Below are 25,742 nucleotides of genomic sequence, written 5' to 3' on the forward strand. Positions count from 1 at the left end.
TATATATATATATATATATATATATATATATGCAGTATGCCTCACCGAAAAGGTTTGAGTCGGAGAATATCGAACGCACGAACAGTGCCATCAAGCGACGCGGAGAAGACAGCATTTCCAGTAGGAGAAAAGCACAATGCAGAGACAGCAGCTGCATGTGCAGCGAATGTAGCGAGGCAGAATCCGCTCTCTGCGTCCCACAGCTTCACAAGCCCGTCTATGCTGCCTGTGCCCACCAACCCCCGGCTTGTGCCGAGGCCCAGGGTTTGGGGTGCCCCCGGGGTGCCCCCTCCAAGCCCTGAGGCCCCTCCCCCCAGCCGCTGCTGCGCAACACCTCCTGTGCCCACACGGCCCCCTACTCTATACGTTCCCGCTCCAGAAGCATCGGCTGCCGGAGAGAAGACAACACAGCGCAAGCCATGTCGTGGGTTCTGCTGCCGTAGCACATAGGTCTCGCTGCGCCACTCCCACACCACCAGTGTGTTGTTTTCCGCTGCTGCTGCTGCAACCCATTCCCCATCGTAGGACAAACTAACACTGTCTAGAGAAGAAACCCCCAACGACAACTTCACGATTGCACCCAGGTCTGGCAGAGTGTACAGCTGAAACATCCCGCCTGTAAACCCCACCAATAAATACTGAGGAGGCGCCTTGGAGCCCCCACGTCCCCCGCTCGTCTCAGCAGAATATTTGTAAAAAGGAGATATATTCGTCGCTGCATGCGACACCCGCTGGCCTGGTTGCTGGTTGCAGTATGCTTTCTGTTCCATCTTCCATACGCCTCTGGAATAATCAATGAACTCATCCGCAGGCACAGCCAAGTTCTTCGTACACCCCACAACGGCGGGATAGTGCTGCTCTCCTCGCCGCTGCGCCTCGCGTCGCTGCTGAAAGAAATCAGGGTTAATGGGGCGAGCAGCGTTCTTGATACCTGGGTTTCTCCCCACTGTTCCTCCTGCAGCTGCTGAATCTTCTCCTGCTTCTTCTTCCGCCTCGGCCAGCGACTGCCACACCCAAACAATTAAACACCCTTCGCGATTTACAGAGTAAATGCGAGTCAAGCAGGTGGAAAAACAGACAAATTTCAACTCGTGGCGATGCGACAAAAAGGCCGAAGGCACAAAAGAAGTATCCACCGCCTCCCTGTACGCCTGCTCTGCGTCTTGTATGGTGCTGCTCTCTCCTGGTGCTCCTCCTTCAGCTGTTGCTCCTTCTGCTGCTCGTGCTGATCCTTCTGTCTCCTGTTTTTCTTGGGAAGCAGAGATAGAGGGCGCGCTAGGTGGGCGTTCACCCCATTTGCCCCGGGCACGCCATAGACGCACAGTGCAGTCTTGTGAGCCTGACACCAGGTGGAGAGAATCGGGACTCCAAGACAAACAGGTTATAGGTTGCTGGTGCAGTGTAAAAGAATGGAGCAAATGAAGCTGGTATCTTGTCCACGCGCTCGGAGAGTGCCAGAGCTGTGCAACCACCCCAACACACAAAACGAGGACACAATGATGCACTGGGCGTAAACCCCCACCTGCACTCTACATACACTCCAGTAGCAGAAGCGGCGTACACAACACATTCTGTGCACCGCAAGTGTCCAGTGTACGTACATAGCAAAAGTCATACAAAGGCGGGGGCTTACGAGAACAGACAGACATGTCGACTCCGAGAGACACAGAACACAACGAGCGACAACCACAGCGAGAAGACAAACAAACAAACAAAGAAATCAAGTAAGCGCGCAACTGAATGCTCAGCTAGCACACCCCATTAGTATTTCACAACTTAAAGACAAAAGCAGCAACAGAGATGAATTTGAAAAAGAAAATGCGAGGGTGACACCGGAACGGAAAGCGAGAAGCACTGAGAAAGGCGTCTAGTAGCAAAGAAGCAGCCAAAGAGAGCACCTGAATGGTCCGCCCGCATGCAATAGCAAAGAGGACATCGTCGGGAGAGAATGCTGCTGCTGCAACAAAGTGTTGATTTTTCTCTGCCTTCCACTTCAGTTTCGCAGCGGAGGTGTTGCTTCTGAACCGAATGCGATTCAGAATGGTTCCTTTCGCAAGGTTGATGACGAGGCCTTGCCCATGAATATCAATAGAAATTGCTAGAAGGCCGTCAGAACGAACACAAAAATGTGATATGTCAACGCGAGCCTCAAATGGGTAAGTTGTGACTCGGCTGCTCTCTGCTGTAACTCCACCCTCGTCAGATCCCGAAGATGAAGCCGCATGTACGTCAAATGCGTTTCGCCCCTTACTTTCGCTCCCGCCCGGTGTGGGAATGGGGCCTGAACCGGTTGGCGTGGAGTCTAGGGTGTAGCGGCACACGCGGTTACTGCTGGGGACAAACAAGCAGGAGCCCCGTCTGTCGAAGGACACATGTGCATGGCTGCAGCTGTATGGCGCTCCTAGAAGATTGCTGAACTTGTAGCTAAACATCTTCATAAAAACTCAAACCCCAAACCCTAATCCCTGGCCTATAAGCTCCCGTGCGCTGCGGTCATTCGCGCGCAGCGAATGCCGCGAGTTGGAAGGGTTCTGCCCCTCTCGCTGTTTTTCGGGACACTTAATTAAAATGAAAAAATATTAGAGGAAATTAGAAGAAAACAAAACTGAAACAAGTGCTCGGAAGGTCATAACCTCCCGTTGTGGGGTATCGATGAGGCTCGTGCGGGCGTGCATGCGTGGGATTTGTGTACATCTAAGACTTCTTGGGCACTTGAAATAATGCAGCACGTACTCACTTGATTAAACCACAGAAGGAAAGCTGGAAATATAGATTGGAATTCATGGACTGGTCTTTTCCTGGGGCTGCATGCACGCCAGCGCTTCTCCCAGCCGTAGAGCGAGAGCGAGTAACGCGCAAGGGAAAAGCAGTGAGAAGACGTAGAAGGAGAAACGCAGATATAGCGGTATTGTGCAATATACGCATCGTGTCACGTATACGTAGTATATCTAAGCTGGCGGAACTCCCAATTACTTAAAGTGGTCATCGGTATGCCTTCTGCTGCCAGCTCAGAAGGCATTTAACTACAGTCCTACAGCAAACATCAGTAGTGGCATTGTTATGCTAGCATTCGGGTGTTCGACTGCAGCACCAGCAACGACAAGAAGTGCTACGACTGGCAACTGGTAGCCACTTCAACAGGTATATGCAACTGAATGTAGCACAGTCTGTGCAGCAATGTTAAGCGTCTCTGGAGTGGGCATACGAAGTCTTACTCGGTTGGAATAGGCAAACAGTGGGCAGGCCAGATCTATCAGCAACTGCCTAAGGCGTATGTACATCCAGCCAGTGCTAGCCAATGCCGGTGCTTGGATAGGGGACCGCCTACTGCCGTCCCCCTTTGTGTTGGAGCCAGGTACAGTGCACCTCACGACATGTCGCCTCCTCTAATGCAATTCCAGAGTTTTCATGAGCAGAGAATAGGACGCCTAGGGACTGGAAGTCGACTCCAGTTGCATTTAAAGAACCCTCATGACAAGTATTTGTGCCTACTGCTGACATTAGTCTTATAGGATACGTCCAAACAAACACGCTGCATGTAGCCTGCATCAGGTTGGCTCATGACATTTAAGTGGCTCTTCGACGAAAATTGTTGTTCTTCCCCTTGCGTTGAGGAAGTACAACAGTTTTTTACGCAGTTAGTATTCTGCTCAACGGATACATTGCACTCAACAGACAAAAGCACTGATGTTCGTGTGATAGGACTAAAACGAACGGGTGCGACTCCTAGCCCCCCCGAGAGAGGAACGCATACACTATCTATGGAGGCTGTTGTAATCAGTGCTTCAAGGAAAATGGGTGGAGGGGTCTTCACTGCAGTGCAAAGGCTCTGCAGCTAACAACTGAGATATGCTATCAATCCGTCATGATGCAACTACGAAAGCCGAATGTCTTGAAGGCTTGGTCCAGTTGGTGCCCGAGGGGTCTCACAGTAAGGATATTTGAAGGGGAGGTTCTTAGATGTATTGAAATATGATGCCACCGAGCCCCAGTTTCTCACATGCAGGACTCACACGAAGCGGGCTCCGTAGAAAGTTTGAGGTCCTGCTTACATGGCCATGAAGAAATAATGGCTGGCAGCTAATGATGTCGAGGAATTTGTGTATTGAAATTTTGAAAATTTTTCACTGTGTTTAGCAATTGAGAAGTTGAATTTGTGCGAGTTGCCACAAAACGTCAATATACGGCTTATATCGTTTTTTTTTTCCTCCACTGACGACAACGTTCGGTAGTTCACGAGAGACGCTTCTCGCTATTCTTTGTAACCGAACTGACTTCACAAATAAGCAGTACGCCAGGGAAGGCCGGCAGGCCGGCCACCCGCTTGCACTGGGGATCGCGCAACTCCGTCTCCCTCCCAGCATGCGGTGCTCAGGAGTGTCACGGGCTTTACACTAGGTCGCCGCTACTTGCAGTAGTCTCAGAGAGGCCTAAGTGGGAAATCGTCTGCACAGCACCAAGCATCCCGTAATGTCTCCATCTCCAGCTGTCGCAAACACGCAAGCACAGCGGCTGGGACGCCAGAGAAGGTTAGTGTTGTCGCCTGTCATGCTTCTTCCTCCTCTGTTGGAAGCACTTCCCATGAAGGAAATCACTCTAAAAATCCATGCCCCTATCCTAGCTGTGCAGCAACACATTTGGAGTTGATTACTCAGAACTATGTTCCTCTCCGTAGCCACCGTAGACATAGAGAAAAACATCGGTACATCCACATGTTTCTGTCGAACCCTGCCAGGCATTCCTGCAGCTTGACCTGGAGGCACAGGCCTGAGAAGCATGGGGAATAGCGTGAAAGCAAGTGGCAGACTCGATAAGGTCCAGCTGCCTTCTTCATTCTGTTGCCCCCCTCGCGTTATAGCCATTGGTCTCTTCTGTTTGTTCTCTTTCCTATGCGTGTCATTCGGCCTGGTCGCTACGTATGGTAATACATGCAATGAGCAATATACGGATCTAAAAGGTCTTCCTCCTTTCCCGACATCCTTCGCTAATAGTTTTTGCTGGATAGAATACATACGTGCTCCGGATGAACAACGCTAAGTATGTTCCTCGATGTCCAGAATTCAGAGTTTTCTATTTGCAAATTGTGTCTATTCATAATGCACCGGGGGCCCACGAATTCGTCCATGCGGTGTACATACACCACAGCACAGACGCCCCACGGTCGCTCGCCGAGGTGCAGCAAATGCGCGCAATTAATTAGTCACTAAAAACTGGAGAAAAACCAAACAACAAAGACCGGCGTTAGACGGAGAACGCATGCTGCCCGCCAAATTCCAACCTCCTAACCCTCAACCTTGAACTATCGGGACGCATTGCGTCATCTTGACTCATGTGTTTGGGAATTTCGCTGCTCGTTCTGCGTGCCACTTAGCGCAAAACTCTAGAAAAGCAGATATGCGGGCGTAGTACTCATCCTGCACGTCCGCAAATCCTAGACATAAGCGCTCTCCTGAGCCTTCCGCGCCTCCTCACCCCTTAACCAACCCTTCCAATCTCTACCGTGAACCCTATACCCTTTGCGAAAAGCGATAAATCTTACAGCACTGACAGGCTATCCGTGCAAGCACAACCAAGAAAGCATCGCAGTACACTCTAATCATTGAATAGCACATGCTGGGACCACTCTGGTTGTGATGTGCATGTACAGCTCAGCTGCTTACCCCTGCCTTGTGCTCGACGTCGTTGTGGTCTGCGTCCGGCACCCACCACGTCTGCACACGATGCCTCTGCAGCTCTGCCGCTCTTTCTTCGGGAGGCTCTGACCGGGGGCTCAGCAGGAACGGCCCCAACCAGCACCGGCTGCGGCTAGCTTGCTGCTGCTGCTGCTCAAAGCGGGCGTCTGCCTCCCGGCAGGATGCCTCCAGCTTCAGCGAGTGCGAAAAAGGCACCTGCAGAAACACCCACAAACAACACACCCTTTATTTCCTTGTATTCAACCATTTTCAAGCTGCTGCGGCCTGAAGGCCCCCGTAGGCGAACTCCCAGAAGCAAGCGCATGCAGAAGCAAGCTCAAGAGCATGTTTCAGAGCTTCCTGCTGCTGCCTATTTGCTGTTCCTGCAACTGACACCTCACATGGGGGGCATCCGCTGGTGCATAAAGCAGGGGAGCATGAATAGTTACCAATGCATAGCCTGCACTTCGTCTCGCTGCGATTATAAGCCTGCTCCCAGCTGCTCTGCTGCTGTAGCGACTTGAGCTAAGCCGTAGCTGTAACAACTGCTGCTACCGCAGTTGCGTCTCATAAACTTGCTAAAAGTGCAGACGCTCCTGCTGCAGGCCCCTGCTCGTGTGCTCCTATCACCTGTCTATCGAGGCGGCCGTGGATGAGGAGCATCGGGACGTCGTGAACTTTCTTCAGTTTCTCCGCATTTTGAAATGCATCGAACCAAGGAGCCTTGTCAATGTTGTTGATGAAGAGACGCAGACCTTGAGGAAGCAACAAGCCCTAAACCCTACATCCCACACCCTGAACTGTAAAGCTCAACCCTTGGACCCAGAGACAACAAACGCTAAGCCCTAGAGCCTGTATTCCAAACCGTTAATGCTTAGACCGCCAACAAGCAAAACCTAAAGACCCAAAGAGCCAGGTAGCTGATCCCTAGGCTTTAAATCCCTAAACCAAATCCATCGATACGGCACCGTGAACCCCTTGCTGTGTTTTGCAGCGGACAGCCCGATGTAGCGCATATGGGTGGCTTGAAGTGTTTCAGATGGGCTCATACCTGAAGCAATCGAGGAATGAAGGATAATGCCACCCAAGGGTTTCTGTTTTCTCTTGGAGACGAAATCGCAGCTCGGCCCTGAACCGACGCTGTGTCCATACTGTTCAGCCACACACAAGAGAGGGCCAAAACGCGGAAGATCAAAATATACACGTAGGCAGGCGAACGGAAGGGAAACAAGCGCACAGAAACAAACAACCCCACAGTGACAGAGCCGCATGACAGAAAACAGAAGAGTATACAAACGCATCAAGCCATGCAAGCAAGCTCAACAAGCAAACAGCAATGAAGGGTTCAATCTGCACACAGGATGCATATATGCGCACTGGCGTACACGGCCAAATGTGCAGCTGCGCCCAGCTTCTAGGGGAACAGTTTTGCTCGGCATTTAAGAGTTTGTATGGCGTCAAAGCTCAACCTTTGGGAATTCCGACACGGGAATGAGACTGTGGAAGGGCACATTAAGCTCTCTGACGGCAAATGAAACAATCCTCCGAATGTATTCTTGGGGAGTTGTCTAGAGCTTAGGGTTTAACAGTTGACGGTTTAGGGTTCGAGGTACTAGAATGATCTTGTAGGGGGGCACTTTGAGCTCGTTGACAGCGAAAGCAACAACACGGCGAATGTCCGCGTAGAGCGCAGCCTCCGTCGCCTTCCCGTCGCTCCAACCATAGCCCGAGTAGTCATAGGCCAAGACGTTCACTTGGCACCTTGAATTGAAGCGCACAAAAGTACAAAAGTAAGCAATCACACCCTCTTAAGAAACCCCTCAATTTAGAAATTGCGGAACAAGAACATACAAAGAAAAGCTACTCCAAATACCTTGCAAAAACGAAGAAATTTAGAAGCGCAAGCAAAAGCAAGTGCAAGTTGCAGCTGTTTGTTGGAAAACGGGGTAAGATTCTGCATGTTTTGTACTGTTATATTTATGCTACTTTTATATTTATGCATCTAGATATTTGATTTAAATCTCCATAATTACGTATTTCTTCGCTTTACAGATGACCATGTCAGCACTAAAATGAATGTGACACAGTCACAGAGACTCAAGGGAAAGCCAAGCCTGGTTTAGAGCAGTTTCAGGGTCGTACACCACCGCGTAGGTTTTAGGGTCTACTAATCACCTGAAACACATTCTATAGTGCAGTCCGAACATGTGTCCGATATCAGTGCTGTTTCCATGCGAAAAGATAATGAGTTGTTTGCTGCTAAGTCTCTGTGCAATACTTTGTGCGTCGTTGTCCCCTTGGCTAGCGCTGCCTCCACCTGCTGCTGCTGCTGCTGCTGCTGCTGCTGCTGCTTCTGGCGCTGGTGCAGTCAGTAGCAGGACTGCTGCGAGATGCTTTTTCCTGCCCCTGGGAATGCGGCAAACGATAACCTGTTCAGGCAGACGACTTCTAAGCAGGAGCTTCTGAATGCTTTCTTGGCCCTCTCGGGGTGGGGGCCGCTGCACCAGCTGTTCTGTCCCTGCAGCACGGAAGCCGCGGCCTCCAGAGGCCCCGTGGAAAGCCTCCTGTATGTACAGCTGATCTCCTTGCAGCGAATAACCCGCGGGAAAGGGAGGATAAAATGACAGACGGCGCACTACAGAAGAACGGCAACCCCTAAAACAAAAACCCCAGCAAGGGCAACAAAAGCAGCGGCACCGTACGTCTATGCTGGTGTATCGAGACACACTGTTACAAACGATTCAACACAACACGGCACAAGCATGTAGAACACGCACGCAGCTTACAGTGGAAAAAAAGCAACACACGAGGACAAAGAAGAAATATACAGACACCGCGAAGAGCTAGAAAGACAGGTTAGGAACAAGAATGCAAGTGGTATGATGGAGTGTGAAAGTCAACAGAGAAGAGGGAAGAAGACTAAAGGCTCCTTACATGAGGGATATACACCCAAAAATGCACATGGTGGCGCAACGGCCCGCTGGGGACAGCGCCACCATTTCACACAACTCCTCATCTTCTGAATGATCATTAGAAGCCTCTGGAGTGGCCCCTGGTTGCGGGGATCCCCTACGGTCAATCTTTTGAGCCATTGTCAGCGCGACTGCTGCAGCAACAGAAAATGCTGTAGCTTCGGGCCGCTCTATGACCCAGAAATGCAACACTCTGTGCCTTCACTTTGGCGTTTGCTTCTTTTGTTTGTCCGTCCGCTTTATTTGCTTGGTATGTTTGTTTTGTTGGTTTGCTTATATTGTATGTTTTATCTGAGTGTGTTAGTTGTTTGCCTGTTCCGTTTGTCCGCTTTGCAGGTTCCTTCTTGTCTACCTTTGCGTGTTCTTTATGCGGGTTTCGTCGGCTGGCTTTGTTTTTACGGTTGTTTCGTCTGCCTCACACAAGTGCTGCGATGGTTGGCCCTCCTAGAGGACCCCTTGGTGCCAAGAGAGCCAACAAGGAAACAACGACAAGGGGTTTAGAGGACGCTGGGGAGTTTCAGCTGAATTTGTGTTTTGACAAAATATGTTTTCAGAGTAGGCCGCGTTAGCCTCGTAGATAAATAAGATAGTAAAAACAAGAACAAAAAGGAAAAGTGATGTGTCAGCACGCGCTTAAATCCTGCGCTTCAGAGGATTCCCATTGCAGAAAATCTGTTGAGCTACAGGTATGCACACTGCGGCCTTCGCTTATGCCTCTTCTTCCTCTCCCTCTACAGCTCTGCACATACTTGCAAAAATGAAACAAAAAATAAACAAAGATATTTTTCATTACAACACGCAGCCTCCATATAACACTAAGGAGGGGGGCCCCGCCCGCGGCCAGCAGAGGAGGCTTTGGAGCGGAAACCCCTTGAAGATGAGTTCACTGAATTCGATAGTTGAATCTGACAGAAAAATAAATAAAAAGAAGTACTCTACTTCATTTATGTACCCGGATCTTCACAAAACAACGCATGGGGGCCCTGTGGACGGCTGCTGATTGTGTCGCTGTTGCTGTTGATGTCTTGACCTGCCGCGACACTGAAATCTGGAGCATTCCCTCTTGTGTTCAGTCTACTTACTTACACGCTCTGCAGCGCATTTACTTTGCTTCAATTTTTCTTTTTATTTTTCGTTTATGTTCACTCCTCCCCCCTCCACGCGTTGTGGTGGTTCGCAGCCGGACAGCCTCATGTGTGAGGTTAGGACCCGATCAATACAGGGGAAAAGTTGAACGTTAACAACTGCACTAGCTATGCCTGTTGCGACGAATCTCTGCTGCAGCGCTAACAGTGGACGGTTGTTACTGGCTTGAGGCGTGTGGACACTACTTCGAGTGCAGGTGCATGTGAGGTCAGCTAGCTTTTACAGTAGCCAGTACGAACCACAGTAGTAACGATGTTTGTGAAACCGCGCCTAAGGTGTAAGGGGGTTGGCGATAAGCAACGGTGACAGGATAGAATCTGCTTCGTTAGTGACGCTTTGCGCCGTTACGGCCTTTTCTAGCGGGGCGAACACATGCAGCCTTAAGGGGTATCTTGGGAGCCTCGGAAGCTAGAATATAAGAAGAGAGATACAGCAGAACCACCTACATAGCCTAAGGGCATGCTATGAATGGAGCCTTGATTTACAGTTAGTGCCTGTTATAAGCGAAAAAATAAACAAGGAATTTGTCTTAGGAGATGCGCAAAAACTGGAAGGATATGGAGAGGCACATAAATATGGTTATGCATAGGCCTGCTTATGTTTATCAATATGACCAGTGGATCTCCTCTAACTACTTGAGTGGCGGAAAGGGAGCGGCAAGCAGAAGACAAATATCTGCAGCCACTTGTAGGTGGAAGTCGGGTGCAGCGAAAGAGGGACAGGCAGACAAACGCACCTGAAGAGGACCATTGGACTGGTCCCCCCTCCCGACGCCAAACACCTCACAAATACCTCCATCGGACAAAAATAAACGAACAAACGTGACACGGAGACAACGGCTGCGAGGGCGCGCCTCGCTGTTACAGTGCAGCAGCTGCGACAACCAACGTTTCTCTGCAGGACGAGCGGTCTGTCTCTGTGGACGAGTCGCTTGCTGCCTGTTGTACTGCTGGAGTAGCTGCTCTGGAAGGGAAGCCTCTAGCCTCTGTTTTCGCGGTTTTGTTACTCTAGCCAGCACGCCCGGTGTCCCGAGGTGTCTGAGGCCCCACTGCCCCCAAAAAGCCAACGAGGCCTTCCAGCCAGCCAGGAACACTCTCTCCGTCCCCTGTTTCCGGTTTGTGCTGCTGTTGCTGTTGTTGCTGCTGTTGCTGTTGCTGCACCTCTCCGTTGTGGCGGCTAGACGCTAGTTGCTGCACCTGCCTCTTACCAGCCGTAACCAGTTTGCTATTTATATGTTGCTGCGGTGGCTCCTGCTTCGGCTGTTGCTGTTGGTGTTGCTGTGGCTGTTGGTGCATCACGGGACCCTCGACAGGGAATCCATTGACTTCCATTAGGGGGGCATCGGCAGCAGCCTTTTGCTGCTGCTCTTGCTGTTCGCCTTTGGTGCTACTGCTGCTGCTGCCCTGTTGACGCTGAGGTATGGCTTGCAGCCGCGTGGTGCAGAGATTAACTGGGATTTCTGCATTTTCAGGAGCAGGGGCTTGCGCGTGTTCGTTGCTGCTGCTGCCGTTTGCTGCTGCATCGGGACCTCGTAGGAAAGCAGTACCTTGGGTGGCTTTACGGTGCTTTTGTTGCTGCAGCTGCTGTTGCTCGAGTGCCAGATGTTGCTGCTGCAGCCGCTGTTGCTGCTGTTGCTGCGCATATAGGCTCTTTGAGGCCCCTGTGACGGATGGTTTTGCTGCTGCTGCAACTGCACCTCCTTTTGCAAATGCCCTGTGTTGTTCATTCATCAAGACGAAAGCCGAGGAGTCGGCAGTAGACCCGTTGGACTCTGCTGCGATTTCCTCCCCTCTGCCTGCTGCCGCTGTTTGGGTTTCTACTGGGCTTGGAGGACCCTGGTGGTTGTTTTGCTGCTGCAAATCCAACTGGCTTAAGACCGCTGCTGCAGCAGGCGTCGCTGCTGGCGTAGCTGATGACGCTGCTTGTGCTGCTGCTGCTTCTTTGCGGTGCCTTCTGGGTGTACGCGGGCTGCGCGCTGCAGCAACAAAACGGGCTGCCCCTTTGAAGAAGGAGTCCTCGCGTGCTATTGCAGGTGGCTGTACAGCTGCAGCATTGAGTGGAGGGACGCCGAACCGCTGCTGCGGCGCACCGTTCCAAGGAGCAACAGGAGTCATTCCTGCTTGGGGGGCATTCAGCACAATCTTCTGCTGTTGTTCTGCAGCATGCGAAGGCAAGGGTAGAGGCGGTAGGGGCGACCTCGGGGTATGCTGCAGCTGGTTGTTGCTGGCCTCTGTCCCTGCTAGAGGGCTGCCAGCTCGGCACTCCACCAGCGCAACCACCGCTGCTGCTGCTTGTTCTGCCGCCTGTTCGGCCCTGCTTTTTTCGAACTTTGCTGCTGTTGCCGCTGCTGCAGCTTGCTGCGCCTTCTGTTCAGCCTGTGCCTTCTTGGCTGCTGCTGCTGCTGCTGCTGCTGCTTCTTGGGCAGCGCGATGTGCCGCAGCGGCTTCGAGAGAGGCGGCATGTGCAGCAGCAGCTGCTGCAGCTGCTGCTGCAGCTTCCGCCTCTGCCTGTTCCTTTGCGGCCTGTTCGGCTTTGTGTGCTGCTTGCATGGCTTCTTCTGCTGCTTTCTCTGCTGAGACAAGCACCTCCTGCAGCAACTCTCGCTCATGGCGTTTTTCTTCAGGGGATTGGAGGCCAAGGGCGTAGTTAATCCAAGGATGCTTGAGGGCCTCTGCTGCCGTTTCAAAGCGATATTTGGTTTCGCTGCTAAGGAGTTTCCTCATGAAGTTTTCGCATAAAGTGGAATATTTCTGTTTCAGTCGAGGGTAGCGGACGTCCTTTGACAGCTTTTGGCAGAGCTGACCGCTGCTCATTATTCCCTGACTGCAACAACAAATACATGCATGCACAGGCAGCAACAGAAAAGCGGCTCGACCACAGTGGTAAACCGCATGATAACCTGAAAGATGCGGCAGACTCTACAGAAAATCAACATACTAACGGCCGCCTTAGCTGCTACGTGCTGATGCGCAAGCGTGGACAGGCTACATCGGTCTGTCGTACCTCTTCAGGTTGACACGTTCATGCGGAAAGCAGCCTTCCATGAGGAGATAGCATATACAGCCGACAGCATGCAAATCGGCGAAGGGAGACAGCCGCCGATCTCTGACAACCTCAGCAGGCAAATACTGAGGGGTGCAGCACAAACCCTCCAAGGCCCCTCCCTCCCCATTCAACAAAGAAGTTAGAGACGTCGTGCATGCGGCTGCTGCGGCTGCTGCTGCCACCTCCGAGCGTCCTACCGGCGCATTGGCCAGCTTCCCTCTCTCTGCATTCTGCTGCTGCTGAGCTGCAGCTGTAGCAGCGGCGGCAGCAACTGAGTACGCCTGCGCAGCACGTGCTGCTGCGGAGGGCAAAGGAGTTAGTCCATCCAAGTCCACTAGCGTCAGAGTAGCAGGATGAGGAGCAGCTGATCTAAACATGATATTCTCCAGCTTGACGTCTCCGTGGATAAACTAAAAGTCGCATGCAGGAACCACACTCTACAGACTAAATTAAAGAAGCAGCAGCTGCTGCTGCAATAATTCCAGCACACAATGCAGTCGTGCGAACGACACAGCAAAACAAACAAGGAAAACAGCAGCAAAGGCCATGGCAACAGCAATGAAAGCGGAACCATGGGCGAAGGAATCATATACAGCTGCAGCAAGAGCAGTAGTAGCGAGGGAATGCAAAAGCAGCAGCAGGAAATGGCACAACTGGAGGAAAACAACGGCAGCACCAGCAGCAGCAGCAGCGGCACTCACTCCCTCTTGATGAATGCAGCACAACCCTTTAAGAATGGGAACAATGATTTGACACGCCTCCCACTCTTTAGGAAGAACTTGGCTGTACTTTTTGCACAAATATTCAAAAAGTGTGGGGCCAGACAGCCGCTCCATCACGAGGAACTCGCGAGACACCCGACTGCATGCGTACACTCCAAAAACTTGCAGCAAATGCAGCGAATCGAAGCTGGGAAACTGTAAGAAGCGGCAGCAGCTGCAAGGAAACCCCCTGCTGTGTTCATTGTCTGCCGCTTTCCCTCCAGATGCCGCTATTGCTGGCGGTGCTGCCGCGGGTGCTGCCGAGTGGTCCGCTGCTGCTGCTGTCGCCTTTGCTGCCGGAGCGGGTTGGCAGTGTTGATGGGCCGTTGCGGACAGCATAGCAAACACGTCGGCAGGCAACTGAAGTCTATTTTGGGGTGTATGTACACCGGAATCCGGTAAGCTGTTCTGGTGTGCTGGGTCAGTGTCGAGGTTGCTGCTGGCGAGCAGTTGCTGCAGACGAATGAGCTGAAGGAACTTAAATCGGTTAACAAAAAACTGCTGCTGCTTTTCAGAAGAATGGCGCAATGCTTTGACCGCAACCTGGCGGGTTCTGTCGAAAAAGCAGTACTGGCATCCTTGGCGAGAGGAGCCGCTGCTGGACTGTCTGCTGTCTGTGCCAGTGCTGCCGCTGTCTATACACCCGAGCGACAGCGAGTGGAGGCGGGAGTTGCTTTCTGACGTGTATCTGCAGGTGCTCCTGTCAACAGAGCCGGCGTACACAGCGCCGTAGCTGCCTTCTCCCAACAAAGTGTTGAAGTCTACACACGTGATGGCCCCACACAACAAGGGAATATGTAGCAGCCGCTGCTGTGTTGCCGCTGCCTCAGCAATACACGTCACGCCCCGAGGCAGCCGCTTGCGGCTGGGATCGACTCCCACCAAAGCCGATTCCGTCTGCCCCATCGTCGTCAACAGCTCTCACACCCCTCTCTCTGGTGCGGCCCTGACTTCCCATTTGACGCAGCAACTGCTGCAGCAGCTTCAACAGCTGCAGCCCAAGACAGAAAAACCTGAACAACGGAGGTTGAAAGGGAGCGGAAACAAAAACTGCTGCGGGGGAACAGCCACGCTAATCCACAGGCAACTGAACGGCCGCTGGTATTCCTGCAGCACGGGGGAGCACGGAATAAGGGGCGTACAAATGGAGGTGAAAGGAGAGGGCGACTAAGAAAAAAACGAACTGTAAGCTCAAAAGATTTAAAGGTGTAGGGGTAGCCAGAAATGCGAGCCTCGCCTCGGCGTGGCAGCTGTACAGGCAGCAAGAACGGAATGGGAAAAGGCAGCAAAACCGCAGCGCTGCAGACAAAGTTGATGTAAAAAGTGCTTGCAAGAAGAGCAAGCGGTCGGATATAAGAAGCAGCGCCCAAATGAATCCGCCGTATAATTCTCGAACGGCCGACTGCAGCTCGCCGAGACAGTAGAATTCGGGCAGTGTACGTACGTACTCTTGAGACCACAGAGGCTAATGTTCCACTTCCAATGTTTTTCTACATGCAGCATTACACCCAAGAATACCTGTAAACACGCTCTTGACAAGGACAAAAAAAGGCAACAAAGCTGACCATCTGGGCTCCGACCGTCTGCAGAGAACAACTCCGTTACAGGCGCCAGCGGGGCTGATAAAGCCAGTAAATTCAGCAAGACCTAGGGAACCTCCACTGTCGAAAAATAAATTAAATCTTTCAACAAAAAAACGCAGCTATTTCGTCGTTTTCGCCCTGCATCACGCGCGGCAATTCACCGGCGCTGTGCGTACACCCGACCAACTGAACTGCGGCGAAGGAATCGTTCAAGAAATTAGGCCAAACTAGGCGGAAAACCTTAACTTTATTGTCATATCAATTGCAAAATAGTAGGAATAACGCAGTGTATTCTATCTAGACTGGTTTGTACCATCAGTAGTCTCTCACGCCTCCCTCCGAATTTTACCCTACCGACTGACCGGTTGTATCAACCCATTTTTACGTGTTTGTTGCATGCATGTTCCTCGTCAGCCACACTTTTTCATTTTCGCATTTTAAATGTCGAGTTTATTGCAAATTTTAGCATTTGGAGCCTCGCTACAAAAGCCCCCCCTCGTGTTCGAATTTCGGTGTTATTCAACCACTCCAGGACATGCTGACTTCTTGCAAAGTAAAGCTAGTATAATGGGAAAATAGACTGCACGTTAGTTGCAGGAATATTCTTTGAGTGGAAACAAATTTGTTCCGTTCTCTTGAGAGTGCAAATATGCACAAAACTGCTGCCCTTCCGACGCAGACCCGTCGCCTCCGGGTTGTTCATCCTACGTCCCTTAAACCTCTTCATTTTGCACTTTTCTTCTCGTACCTCCCTCCTTGCCCTTAGCCAGCCTATTTAAGAAGTCGTACTACTACTAAGCCTGATAAGCCCAACGAGTCTAACGCTCCTCCAATAGTGTGCTTCTCTGACTGTTGCTTATTAATTGCCTGCCTTACCTTGTATCGGATCTCTGCTCCGTTTTCGTAACCTCTAAACGTGTGGCTCTTCGTCCCAAATTCGTTGCCCCCATGTCTATTGTGTACTTCAACCTTCTTCACTACCTAACGAGAAGGTGTGCTGGAGATTGCTACTGTATATTAATGTCCACCACAGCCCATCGAAGACAAAAGGACATATAATCGTAGTAGTGGTATAGCACTGTTTAATCCTTCATTTGGGCATTCGTCAGCTTAGCCACCACTCCGGGGGGCCGTCGGCCCTCCAGAACCTATGTCTTAGCGTTCTAATATTACTGCAAGATTGTTATGCTGTGCGGTAAACAAGTTCCTTTGTTTGGCAGCGGTAGCAGCTGATGGATCTGCATGAGCTGCATCGGCCACAGCAGACCAAATGACCCTTCTTGCTGCATCTCTCCCGCAGCGGGCTACAACACCGTGTTTGTACCGGCGTTCGAATAGAAAAAAGGAGAGACGGAAATAGGATGTGCAGAGGCAAGGCGTACGAAAGAAGCGACGAGAGAAAAGATGCACTAGTCGAAGAGACTGGCCCACAGTCCATGAAAGGGAACATTTGAGGCCGCAAACAAAATGAACGCACACAGGCAAACAAACTACACTATTAATCCACGTGGGCGGAAGGTACGGAGAGAGGAAAATGCCGTCCGTCTCCATGGCGATTATCTGAACGGCAAACGCGAAGAACAGAAGAGTAATGCTATGATACCATTCTTATTACAAGCTCTGCTGTTAAACCTCTACTTAGCAAGCTTGCCACCGGGTACCCTAAACACCACATCTGTCTTAGCATTTCGGCTCACCGACAGGCACAAACCACAGGAGAGGATTGTAGCCGAACACTTCATTGAAGTTCCTCCAGAAACCCAAGTTCCACATATTCTGAAGAGCAAAGCGGAAGCAGCACAAAATAAACTATCTTGCCGTCGCTAATCGTTCAGGTCAATTTAACAGCAAGTGTGTCGCAATGAGCCCCCTCAGCAAGAATGCTTCGCTCAAACGGAACGCCCTAAGTTGGCAACGACACCATCACCATATACTCATTCCCCACGCACTTGCGAGACATAAACAAAAAAAAATTAACGCATGCACAGACTATGGGCTTCCCGTAAATACGCAAAAATTAGCGGATGAGCTATGTGTATGGACCACTACATTTTCTTCTGTCTGCCAGCTCGGATGCTTGTTTGTTTGTTTGTACACATGTTTGCTTTCTCCTAAGCTTGCATGTTTATCTGTCTGTCTCGTGGTGTGGCATGGATTTCCGCATGCACCCTACAACCCAAATCCCCCTGTAGATTACGCACAGATGGTGGTTGGTCATGAGCCCGCTTGAATCGTTTCTCGCAAAACTCAATAGTGGTCATCCCTTTGGCGAGGAGGTACAGGTGAAAGAGCCCGAAGAGGAAAATGACAGCAAAGATGAGTATGTCCAAGGACGATCCCAGCAGCAACAAAAACAGCTCCACAAAGTCTGCCTGTACGGAAAGCGAAGAACAGGGAGTAGCACTGTCGGTGCATGCATATATGCAAGCATGGTTGCAACATATAATACACAGAGACGTACGTGGGCAGAGAGGAAAACGAGCAGCATAAACTTACAGGTACACCCACCAAACATCCATACATGCATACACCGCCAGTGTGCGTGTGCTAACATCGCTATGCGTGTGATTTGAACTGCTGTGACGGTCAGCAGCCACAAGTATGTTCAGAGATGCATGCAGCAGGAGGGGTGTGTGTAGGCGCAAAGCGCAGCAGCTGAAGGGTGCATGCACTCGATGAACTGCACCTTTGGCTCGTTGACGACTCGGATGACGGACTCCAACATAGTGGCTGCCACGAACAAACAAGTGAGGGCCCCGTAAAAGAGCAGAAGCATGAAGTACTTGTGGTTTCCCCAGCCAACACAGTTAGCTAGCCAAGGGCAGTGATGGTCCATTCGTAATACACAACCTCGACACACACGGCAGTGGTGCGTTCTGTCCGGCTTCCACACGCCGCACCACTTGCACACACGCAACCCCCCTCCACTCTTCGTCTCCTGCAGTACAACCCACATGCATATACACATACGTATACACTGCTTACTATATATACGGGTGCTGCGCATATGTGCGTACGCCACGTGGATGCGTGCCAATGCAATCATGCAAACACACATACCGATCTGCGTTGTAGCATCCCAAGTATAGATGCACAACAACGACAGTGTGCAGACTTGTATTCAATCAGAAGATACAACTGTGCAGGACATATGAGCAGAGTGTATTTATGGAATGTAAGACGGCTATGACGTTTGTACAGCTGGCACATACCGCTGCGTTGTGTGTCTCTAGCGCCTCCTCCCCCAATTCGGTTGGTTGGCCAGGGCGTACGAAGACGCTCAACGCAAAACACAACATGAAGAGGGCGAGGAGAAAGACAAAGACGGCAAACTCCCAAATGCCTCTGTTGAACGCTGCTCTGTCCGTTTCATGCTGCTGCAGCAGGGGTGCAATGTGAAACGACACGTATACCCCAACAACGACTGAGAGGAGAGATAAAACGAATACCACAGGTAGGGAACGCAATAGTGACCCCTTCACACCCCCAAGGGGGGCTGCATAGCGCAGGGGAACTGCTGCTACTGATGATGCTTTTGACTGCATTTTATCTTTCGTTTTGCTCCTTGAATCCCCAGCCATCTCATCTTCCGCCGTCGTCGCACTGAAACTGGTTGGTTCCCGTCCTACTGTCGCTCCTTCTCCTGCTCCTGCTGCTGTGTCCGTACGTCCAGCGCTAGACAACAGCGGCTGCTGGTCGCCGTCGTTCTCCATTATGTCTTGCCCAGCTGGTGAGTCTCCAAACCGGAGGGGCGGCGGGGGGGGGAGGAAGGACGGAGGGGAGCCGCAACCGGAGCAGCCAATTTACGGCTAGCGACGAGCTAAATGGTACGAAAGAAGATGAGGAAGGTAGTGAGAACAGAAGCCAATTGGAGGGAGGAAAGGGCAGCCATTACTCCACTGAAGGCTCAAGGAGAGGCACCCAACAAGATGGATGTCAAATGACTAAAGGCGAAGCAACAGCGAGGGATATCATGGGGGAGATATGAGGTTATAGCGGTTGTCTCTAATACTTTTGTTGCGAATCACAAGAATTTTAGGCTCAACTGCAGAAATGGAGGGGGAAAAGGGAAGGATCTGCACCGTCGGTGAAAACAAGGCAAGCCGAGCCATCCAGAGGTATGCAATGCGGTATCAACACAGCCAGAGTTATAGTGGGCGAACTCGCCACTGTTCAGTTTAAATTCAGATCGTTACGCCAAGGGAAAAAAAGCAAAGCCTTCCACCTCAGTGGAGAACGAGGAAACGAACGGAACATCGCGACCCAAGCGGCTCTATGCATGCAGTACAGCCAACATTATTTGGTCTGTCCTTGCACCTTGAGGGCAGAATTGAGAATTCTTTCCAAATAAAATGCCAACCATTTGACTATCACTATCAATGAATGAGCTTAACAATAGAATCTCAACGGCATTGCAGCATTGCACGGGGTTTTCTGCGTGTCGGTGCTAGCTGTTTCTATAGATTATGCACATTGGTTGGCATGCTTATGGAATAATTATGCTCGTCTTCAAATAAACGGGCAAAAGCAGTTGTATTACACTATAATTGAGTCTGTGTGCAATGTTTGATTGCCCTGAGGATCAACTATGCTGGCACAGCTCAAGCAGCAAGCGGTGACAGTCGTTGGAGCAGTTCATTTAGGAGGCACATTGAGTCCAAACCCTGGGTCAACGTCCTGAAATTCAACGGGAAGGAAACGCACAAGAGAATAGCCTCCAAAAGAGTGAATCGGTAACGTATACCGGAGGAGGCTGGTGTACGCCAGCATGAATGTCCGCACGTGACTATACTGGACTACTTGGATATTCTACGTGGCACTGGTGACTATAACCGCCACCACCAACCTCAGTCACCACCATCGCTCCTCCAGTCTAACGTACTGAGAGGAAAGAGACGGTACAAAGTTGCTGGGGTTAAGCTGCCACCTAGAACCCGTATCTTCTTCCCGTTAGATGCAACCACTACGCACAACAAAGTGAAGTCTACAGACGTATCAACCTCAGCTCTACTGGCACACTGTTCAAGACAAAAGTAAACATCCATCCAATCAGCAGTTTTCTCATTGCCACGTAATCGTGGCGGCTTTCAAACGGTGTCAGCTCGCTGAGGGTTAGGTATTGCTTATAAACGGTCTCCCCATGGCAATACAGGGAAATGGGATTAGATCGCGTTGGAGTATGAAGAATGCATCTTCCACCATTGTATTGTTACCTTCGCCTCCAACAGTCGCTTGCTACATTACTGTTGCTAACGTGCATCTACAGTATCGGCATCAAATATGTAACGCACTTCTACTTGGTTCTACTAAGTACTACGTAGTTCGTAGGCACACGCAGACAACACGAAGTGTGTGTAAGATTCAGACGTTCCACAACATACGGTAGACCCCATATTCATATTATTAAAACATTGAGTACAATCTCTTATCTGGATACCATCACCATAAGAGTTAAGTTGCATTGTCAGCACGACCAGTTCAATGAGATCATCGGTGTAATCAGAAGAGGAAAGCGTCTGGTTGTGGTTTGCAAGGGAACTGAGTGCCAGTACCATGCATACTAGGGTTTGTCGAATGTCACCAGCATGTATCCACATAACAATAAAATCTTGATATAAATAACGTGTGTATGCCCCCTCTACTGCAACTTTCTTCCGGACTCGGGTCCCACCACTCGCCTGCTGGCAGTTGCCTACCGTGTCAAAACGGCTGTGGCACCTCAACGACAAAGTCCGTCTGCTCCGGGCATTAAAGCAAAGCCGTTCCGAGACATTCGTTCTCGACCGCTTAACACAGGAAACAGCCCTTCAGCTGCCGGCAGCTCTTGCGCTGCAATGAGGCGGCTCTGCCAGAGAGGCAGGACAAAATACAAAATAGAGTCAGTAATTGGCAGTGCTCAAGAACTCTTTCGTAGCTAACTCTAAACGAAGACAGGGATGGCGCAATGCAACAACTGTGAGCATAGTCACAACAACTTGTAAACCACCGTTGCCTCTGAGAGAATTTTCTCAGCCGCAACCTCAACTGTATTCATACATACGCGGTATGCCGCCTTTGGCGCCCAAACTCTCGCATTCGATGCATATAACGACACCACAACAGAGGAACAAACGGACAGAATAACGGAAACACCCGATCAAGCAAGAAAGCATCGAAAACAAGCAAACAAGCAAACCCTCACGTATAGTAGTCACGTGAAACCCACCCAACAAACCATGACACGTTGAAAGCGAACCACCAAGCGAAGAAACGAGCATGCTAAAGCTGCGCGGAAAATCCCTATAAGAAGGAGCAATGCGCGAAGCAACAAGGTTGGAGGGAGCAAACCCTTCAGAAAGGGGGAAAGGATTTTATGTCTACATGCTGCTAGGGTGGCAGCAGGGCCGCCTCGCTTAAGCAAAGCTCACGCTAAAAACGGATATATTAATATGCAATTGGCATACACGCGAGAAAAAACAGAGAGGCAACCACTGAGCAGAGACCCTAACTTGCACCGGCAGACAGCTAACAAACAAGTAAAGTCTTCGGCAATCTGTGGGCAAACCAGTAGTCAATTCGTGAATCTATTACGCAGATGGATAGCTGCACAATTGACTGAGCCCCTGGAATGCGAAATCTGAGGCCCTTTCTCCCCAGGTTTTACAAGAGGGAGGACGACCACTCCGAATGCACTGCCACGTGAGACCTCCAAAAGAAGTCGTCGTCCACCCTAAAAGGAAGGCCTGATCAGGGAAAATGAGCGAATCACAGCACAACGGAGCAAAATATCATGAGAAAGTGAAATAAAACAAACCACAGGAACTACAGCGAAGTGCAATAGTAAAGAATCAATTTTTGGAAGGAGCACAGATGCACTGCCTCCAGTTGTCGACATCAATAACTCAAGATACAGTAGTTATACTGAAAAGCGAGCTAGCTCTCTAGATCGGAACAGACTCATAAAGACCCGGCTGGAATCAACGGCAAGAATCACGTGAAAAACAGACTGCTTTCTCCCTCGTCATCTGAGTGTGTTTCTCTTCGTCCTTGACTTGCGGCTAACGAGACAAACAGAACTAACTCAGCAGTAAACGGGTACTGTCATCAGCTGTCAGTCGGGCAGAGACTCATTGTAACGGATGAATAAATACTAAAATATCCTGCCAAACCCACCTAAGTCAGCACTAGTTTACTCATCTTCAGCTTGCGAGCTGCAAAGCCCGTGGCTGATCCTGTCCAAGTCATGTCGCTGAAACACACACAATGTCGTTTGCTCAACACGAGCATCTTCTGCTCTACCCTCAACATGCTGCATCCAACCTTCCACTCGTTTACTACTCAGTAAAGCGCATTCTTTGCTGCAGTACCCTAAATGTGTACAAATAACGAAATTTGTCCGTTCACTTCACGTGACAATTTGCATAGACCACATTGCGAACACAGATGGGAGCGAAATGTGCGGTAAAAATGAGAGAACCATGCACGCGTAAACTTCTGGCAAACTATGGAGTACATCAGACAGCTGCGTACTAGTGCTTCAATATTTGAGCCGAAAATCTCTCCACTGTCAGTGGAAGTAGCTTGGCGGAAATTGTTCTCGTTATCGCCGCCGGTATCCAACCGCCCGGGTCGGACTCGTTGAAGAGCGTAACTTCACTCCATACTGTAAAAGCACAAAAACGCAAAATATGTGATAGGTGACCACAAAATGATGGTCAGGAAATATGGACAAAGTACACAAAACTATTCATAGACTGTCAATCAACCGTAGGGGAACGGGACTACAGATATACAACCAATTCCGAAACATTCGCATTACAAACAAGAAAACAGAAATCCAATGGAGAATTAAATGAATGCGGAGAGAGAGCCAAGGAAAACTAAATCCGTGGCTAACTGAAAAGTGAACAAAAAGGCGAGTCACGCAATGGCAGTAGCGTCAACGTGCTCGAACGGCGCGGGAGAAGATCACATCCATCGCAGGCAGAAGAAACCACCTAATTTCGCATCTGCAGTGTCTATGTTATATTCTAAACATACAAATGCAGCAGAAACAACCAAACGAGAGCAGGCAGAAGTGTCTGCAACTTACAGCCAAAAGGAGTGCAAACAGGCTTTGCGAGATACGCATTTATGCGAATGTCCATCCGAACCCGCCCAGGTCTGTGGAAGCCAACAAAATAGGAAAACTACGACTCAGAGCATGGCGAAATAAACAGAAACGACGAATAGAAGAACGCAGGAACTTGGGGGAGCAGCAAAGAAGCCATGAAATTGGGGCTAACAAACAAACACGTAGTAGACGAACAACGCACCGCATGTCAAAGACGGTGCACCAGAAGCAATCGCAACGGCATTTGGGGCAATTGAGTAAGCTATGGGGAAAGGATGGGCAATGGACAAACCATCAATCAACGAAAAACTTCAAAATTGAGCGAGTTGACCGCGGTGTGTTAAATGCATTTGCTCACGGGGGGCACTGCACTCGAATGGAACTGCGTCTGAACTACATGACCGAACATTGGTGGCACCAATCAATTCACCAGTGTCACAATTGCTACGTCACCGCGCCGCATTTAATCATGGCTATCAGCAGCACCTGGTTGCAACTTCTCAATAGGCATGCATGCATCTATGGAGCTCACGCTTCAGGCACATCGGGGTGATGAATGGAGCAGCTCATCGAGCCGTACGCGGTCGCCTCAGCGTCTACTGTTTCGTCTCCGCTGCTGACGTTGGTACTGAGGACGCCACCGCCTTCAGGCAGCTCCTCGGTAGAGCTGCCAGGAGCAGCACAGTCGGGGCTGGCAATTCCCGGACGCATATTCAGCCTGCACTTGACTCGAAGTGTCACTACATCGCGCGGGTAAACCGTCGCCACCCGCCTAAATGCAACATAGCAAATGTCGTGACCCGCGTCTAAATTCTCCACCACGTGCTGCTCCGTCACGCTTTTGTCCCAAGACAGGCGCAACTCCGAATTACTTGCGAACATGGCATAAAGCCTAGGCTCCACTGGCAACAGAAACCGAGCTGCAAAGAGTCAACACCACAGCACACAAACACGCATAGTTCCCACAGTTACCGACTACCCTACAAATTCAGAGAAAGAAAGCTCACGGCGCAATGATATTGGTGAGCAAAAGTGTCACGTGCTGGCGTCCATGCACTCGAACAAGCCGGTGGATCTACCGTGGAAACAGCTGACAGGAAGAAAAAGCAGTTTGCTCGTTGTGCTGCGGCGCTCATTTGGTGTGTCGTTCCTGCTGCGTCAATCACACTTCTGCTGTGCAGGATGCATATGCTGTGGTTATAAGTGGTTTAATACGTCTTATGACCGGTGAACGAATGCTGCGCCTACCTCTGCAGGCCAAGTTTCCCACACCTGACTCTCCCTTCCAGACTTGAATGCCGTCATGCGAATGCACACAAGGCATGTGGTTTGCAGGCCCCAGCATCGACCGTACCGCTGCATTCACCAGCAGCGCCGACAGCTCCTGGGCCTCGTGCTTCCTGTCCCAGGTAAAGGTCTCTCCTGGAGCACAAGCTGCTGCTTGCCGTTGAAGTGTATTGAACCGCAGCCGCTGCTCCTCCAGTCGAGTAAACAAATGCGTCGGATCCTCCGCCCGCAACCCGTCAACTGACATGAAGGGCCACAAACTTACGTGCACCCCCCCAGCGCTCGCTGCAGGAAGGGGAGGCGAAGGCGAGACAACAGCAGCAGCAACAGTCCTAACAGTTCCAGCAGCAGCTGCTGCTTTCGCAGTTGTGATTGCCGCTGCAGCGTCTGTTTCGGCGCCCTCGACGAGGACTGCACTCGATGCCCCCGCGTCGGTCTCTTCCTTATCTCTGCTCAAGTCATCGCCATCTTCCGTTGTTTCCGGATGAACTTTACATATATCTGACTCCAATACGACGCTGACAGGCGCCAAAGCTGTCAGCTGTCCCTCTACCCCGGGTGCACTGGGGCTGCTGCTCCTCGGTCCTTCCGTTGCATGCAAGAGGACTGCAGCAGTATCAGTGGGCTCCGACCGCATGCATGAGCCATTGTCGTCGCCCTTGTCACTACAAAAACGTGTGGGGGCGTTGGAGCTCTTCTCAGCACTTGCCGGGCCCCTCTCAACTGCTGCTGCTACTGCGGCCGCAGCAGCTGCTGCTGCTGCAGCTGCAGCTGCTGCTGCTGCACCCGTGGCCTGCAGCTCCGCTTCTTCCGGAATGAAGATACCAAATGAACCCCCATCATCTAGTCTGTTATGCTGCCACTGCTGCTTTCCATTATCGAGGGCCTCTTGCGGGGCCCCTCTTCTGTGGCGCCGGAGGCGGAGGCGACGGCGGCGGCCGATATGGCCTGGCCGTTGTGTAGCAGCCCCTTGACACCAGTCTGCTGTCCGCCGTTCTTCTTTGACGTAGATACACCGCAGTCTTCGGGCAAGAAAACGAATCCAACGCGGCTGTCTCTTGCCTGCTAATGTCTGCTCTGCTGCAGCAGGGGCATCAGACACGCAGGCGGCCGCCGCCTCCGTTGCGTTGCTGCCGGCGGGCCCTGGGCGGGGCCGCATGCGGCTGGCACTTCTTCTGCGGCCC

At 50.9% G+C, this 25,742-nt stretch overlaps 5 protein-coding genes across 5 annotated transcripts; all 5 read right to left on the reverse strand.

The window, feature by feature from the left end:
* Positions 1-45: 45 nt before the first annotated feature.
* Positions 46-2,432, reverse strand: EMWEY_00020840 (U3 snoRNP protein, related; the record flags this gene model as incomplete). The annotated part of the gene is made up of 3 exons (XM_013480448.1): positions 46-1,004; positions 1,323-1,460; positions 1,899-2,432. Coding segments are annotated over 3 exons (1,631 nt in total), but the record flags the coding sequence as incomplete, so codon positions are not given.
* Positions 2,433-5,431: 2,999 nt separating this feature from the next.
* On the reverse strand, positions 5,432-8,764 carry EMWEY_00020850 (hypothetical protein, conserved; the record flags this gene model as incomplete). The annotated part of the gene is made up of 7 exons (XM_013480449.1): positions 5,432-5,551; positions 5,661-5,888; positions 6,303-6,427; positions 6,724-6,823; positions 7,286-7,433; positions 7,878-8,327; positions 8,607-8,764. The coding sequence occupies 7 exons, from the start codon at positions 8,762-8,764 to the stop codon at positions 5,432-5,434; spliced, it is 1,329 nt and encodes a 442-aa protein (XP_013335903.1).
* A 2,033-nt stretch (positions 8,765-10,797) lies between these two features.
* EMWEY_00020860 (CMGC kinase, MAPK family, MEK kinase-related (incomplete catalytic triad), putative) lies at positions 10,798-14,502 on the reverse strand (the record flags this gene model as incomplete). Its single annotated transcript, XM_013480450.1, has 3 exons — positions 10,798-12,613; positions 12,794-13,245; positions 13,537-14,502. 3 exons carry the CDS (start codon positions 14,500-14,502, stop codon positions 10,798-10,800), a joined length of 3,234 nt encoding a protein of 1,077 aa, XP_013335904.1.
* Positions 14,503-16,677: 2,175 nt separating this feature from the next.
* EMWEY_00020870 (zinc finger DHHC domain-containing protein, putative) lies at positions 16,678-18,892 on the reverse strand (the record flags this gene model as incomplete). The annotated part of the gene is made up of 5 exons (XM_013480451.1): positions 16,678-16,739; positions 16,877-16,955; positions 17,381-17,551; positions 17,866-18,117; positions 18,392-18,892. 5 exons carry the CDS (start codon positions 18,890-18,892, stop codon positions 16,678-16,680), a joined length of 1,065 nt encoding a protein of 354 aa, XP_013335905.1.
* Positions 18,893-22,331: 3,439 nt separating this feature from the next.
* Positions 22,332-25,717, reverse strand: EMWEY_00020880 (Protein containing a possible START(Steroidogenic acute regulatory (STAR) related lipid transfer) domain, related; the record flags this gene model as incomplete). The annotated part of the gene is made up of 5 exons (XM_013480452.1): positions 22,332-22,407; positions 22,689-22,821; positions 23,251-23,321; positions 23,804-24,191; positions 24,520-25,717. 5 exons carry the CDS (start codon positions 25,715-25,717, stop codon positions 22,332-22,334), a joined length of 1,866 nt encoding a protein of 621 aa, XP_013335906.1.
* Between the last annotated feature and the right edge of the window lie 25 nt (positions 25,718-25,742).

The sequence above is a fragment of the Eimeria maxima genome, genomic scaffold (genome assembly GCF_000499605.1).
Source record: "Eimeria maxima Weybridge genomic scaffold, Emw_scaff194, whole genome shotgun sequence".
In the NCBI taxonomy this organism is placed as follows: Eukaryota; Apicomplexa; class Conoidasida; order Eucoccidiorida; family Eimeriidae; genus Eimeria; species Eimeria maxima.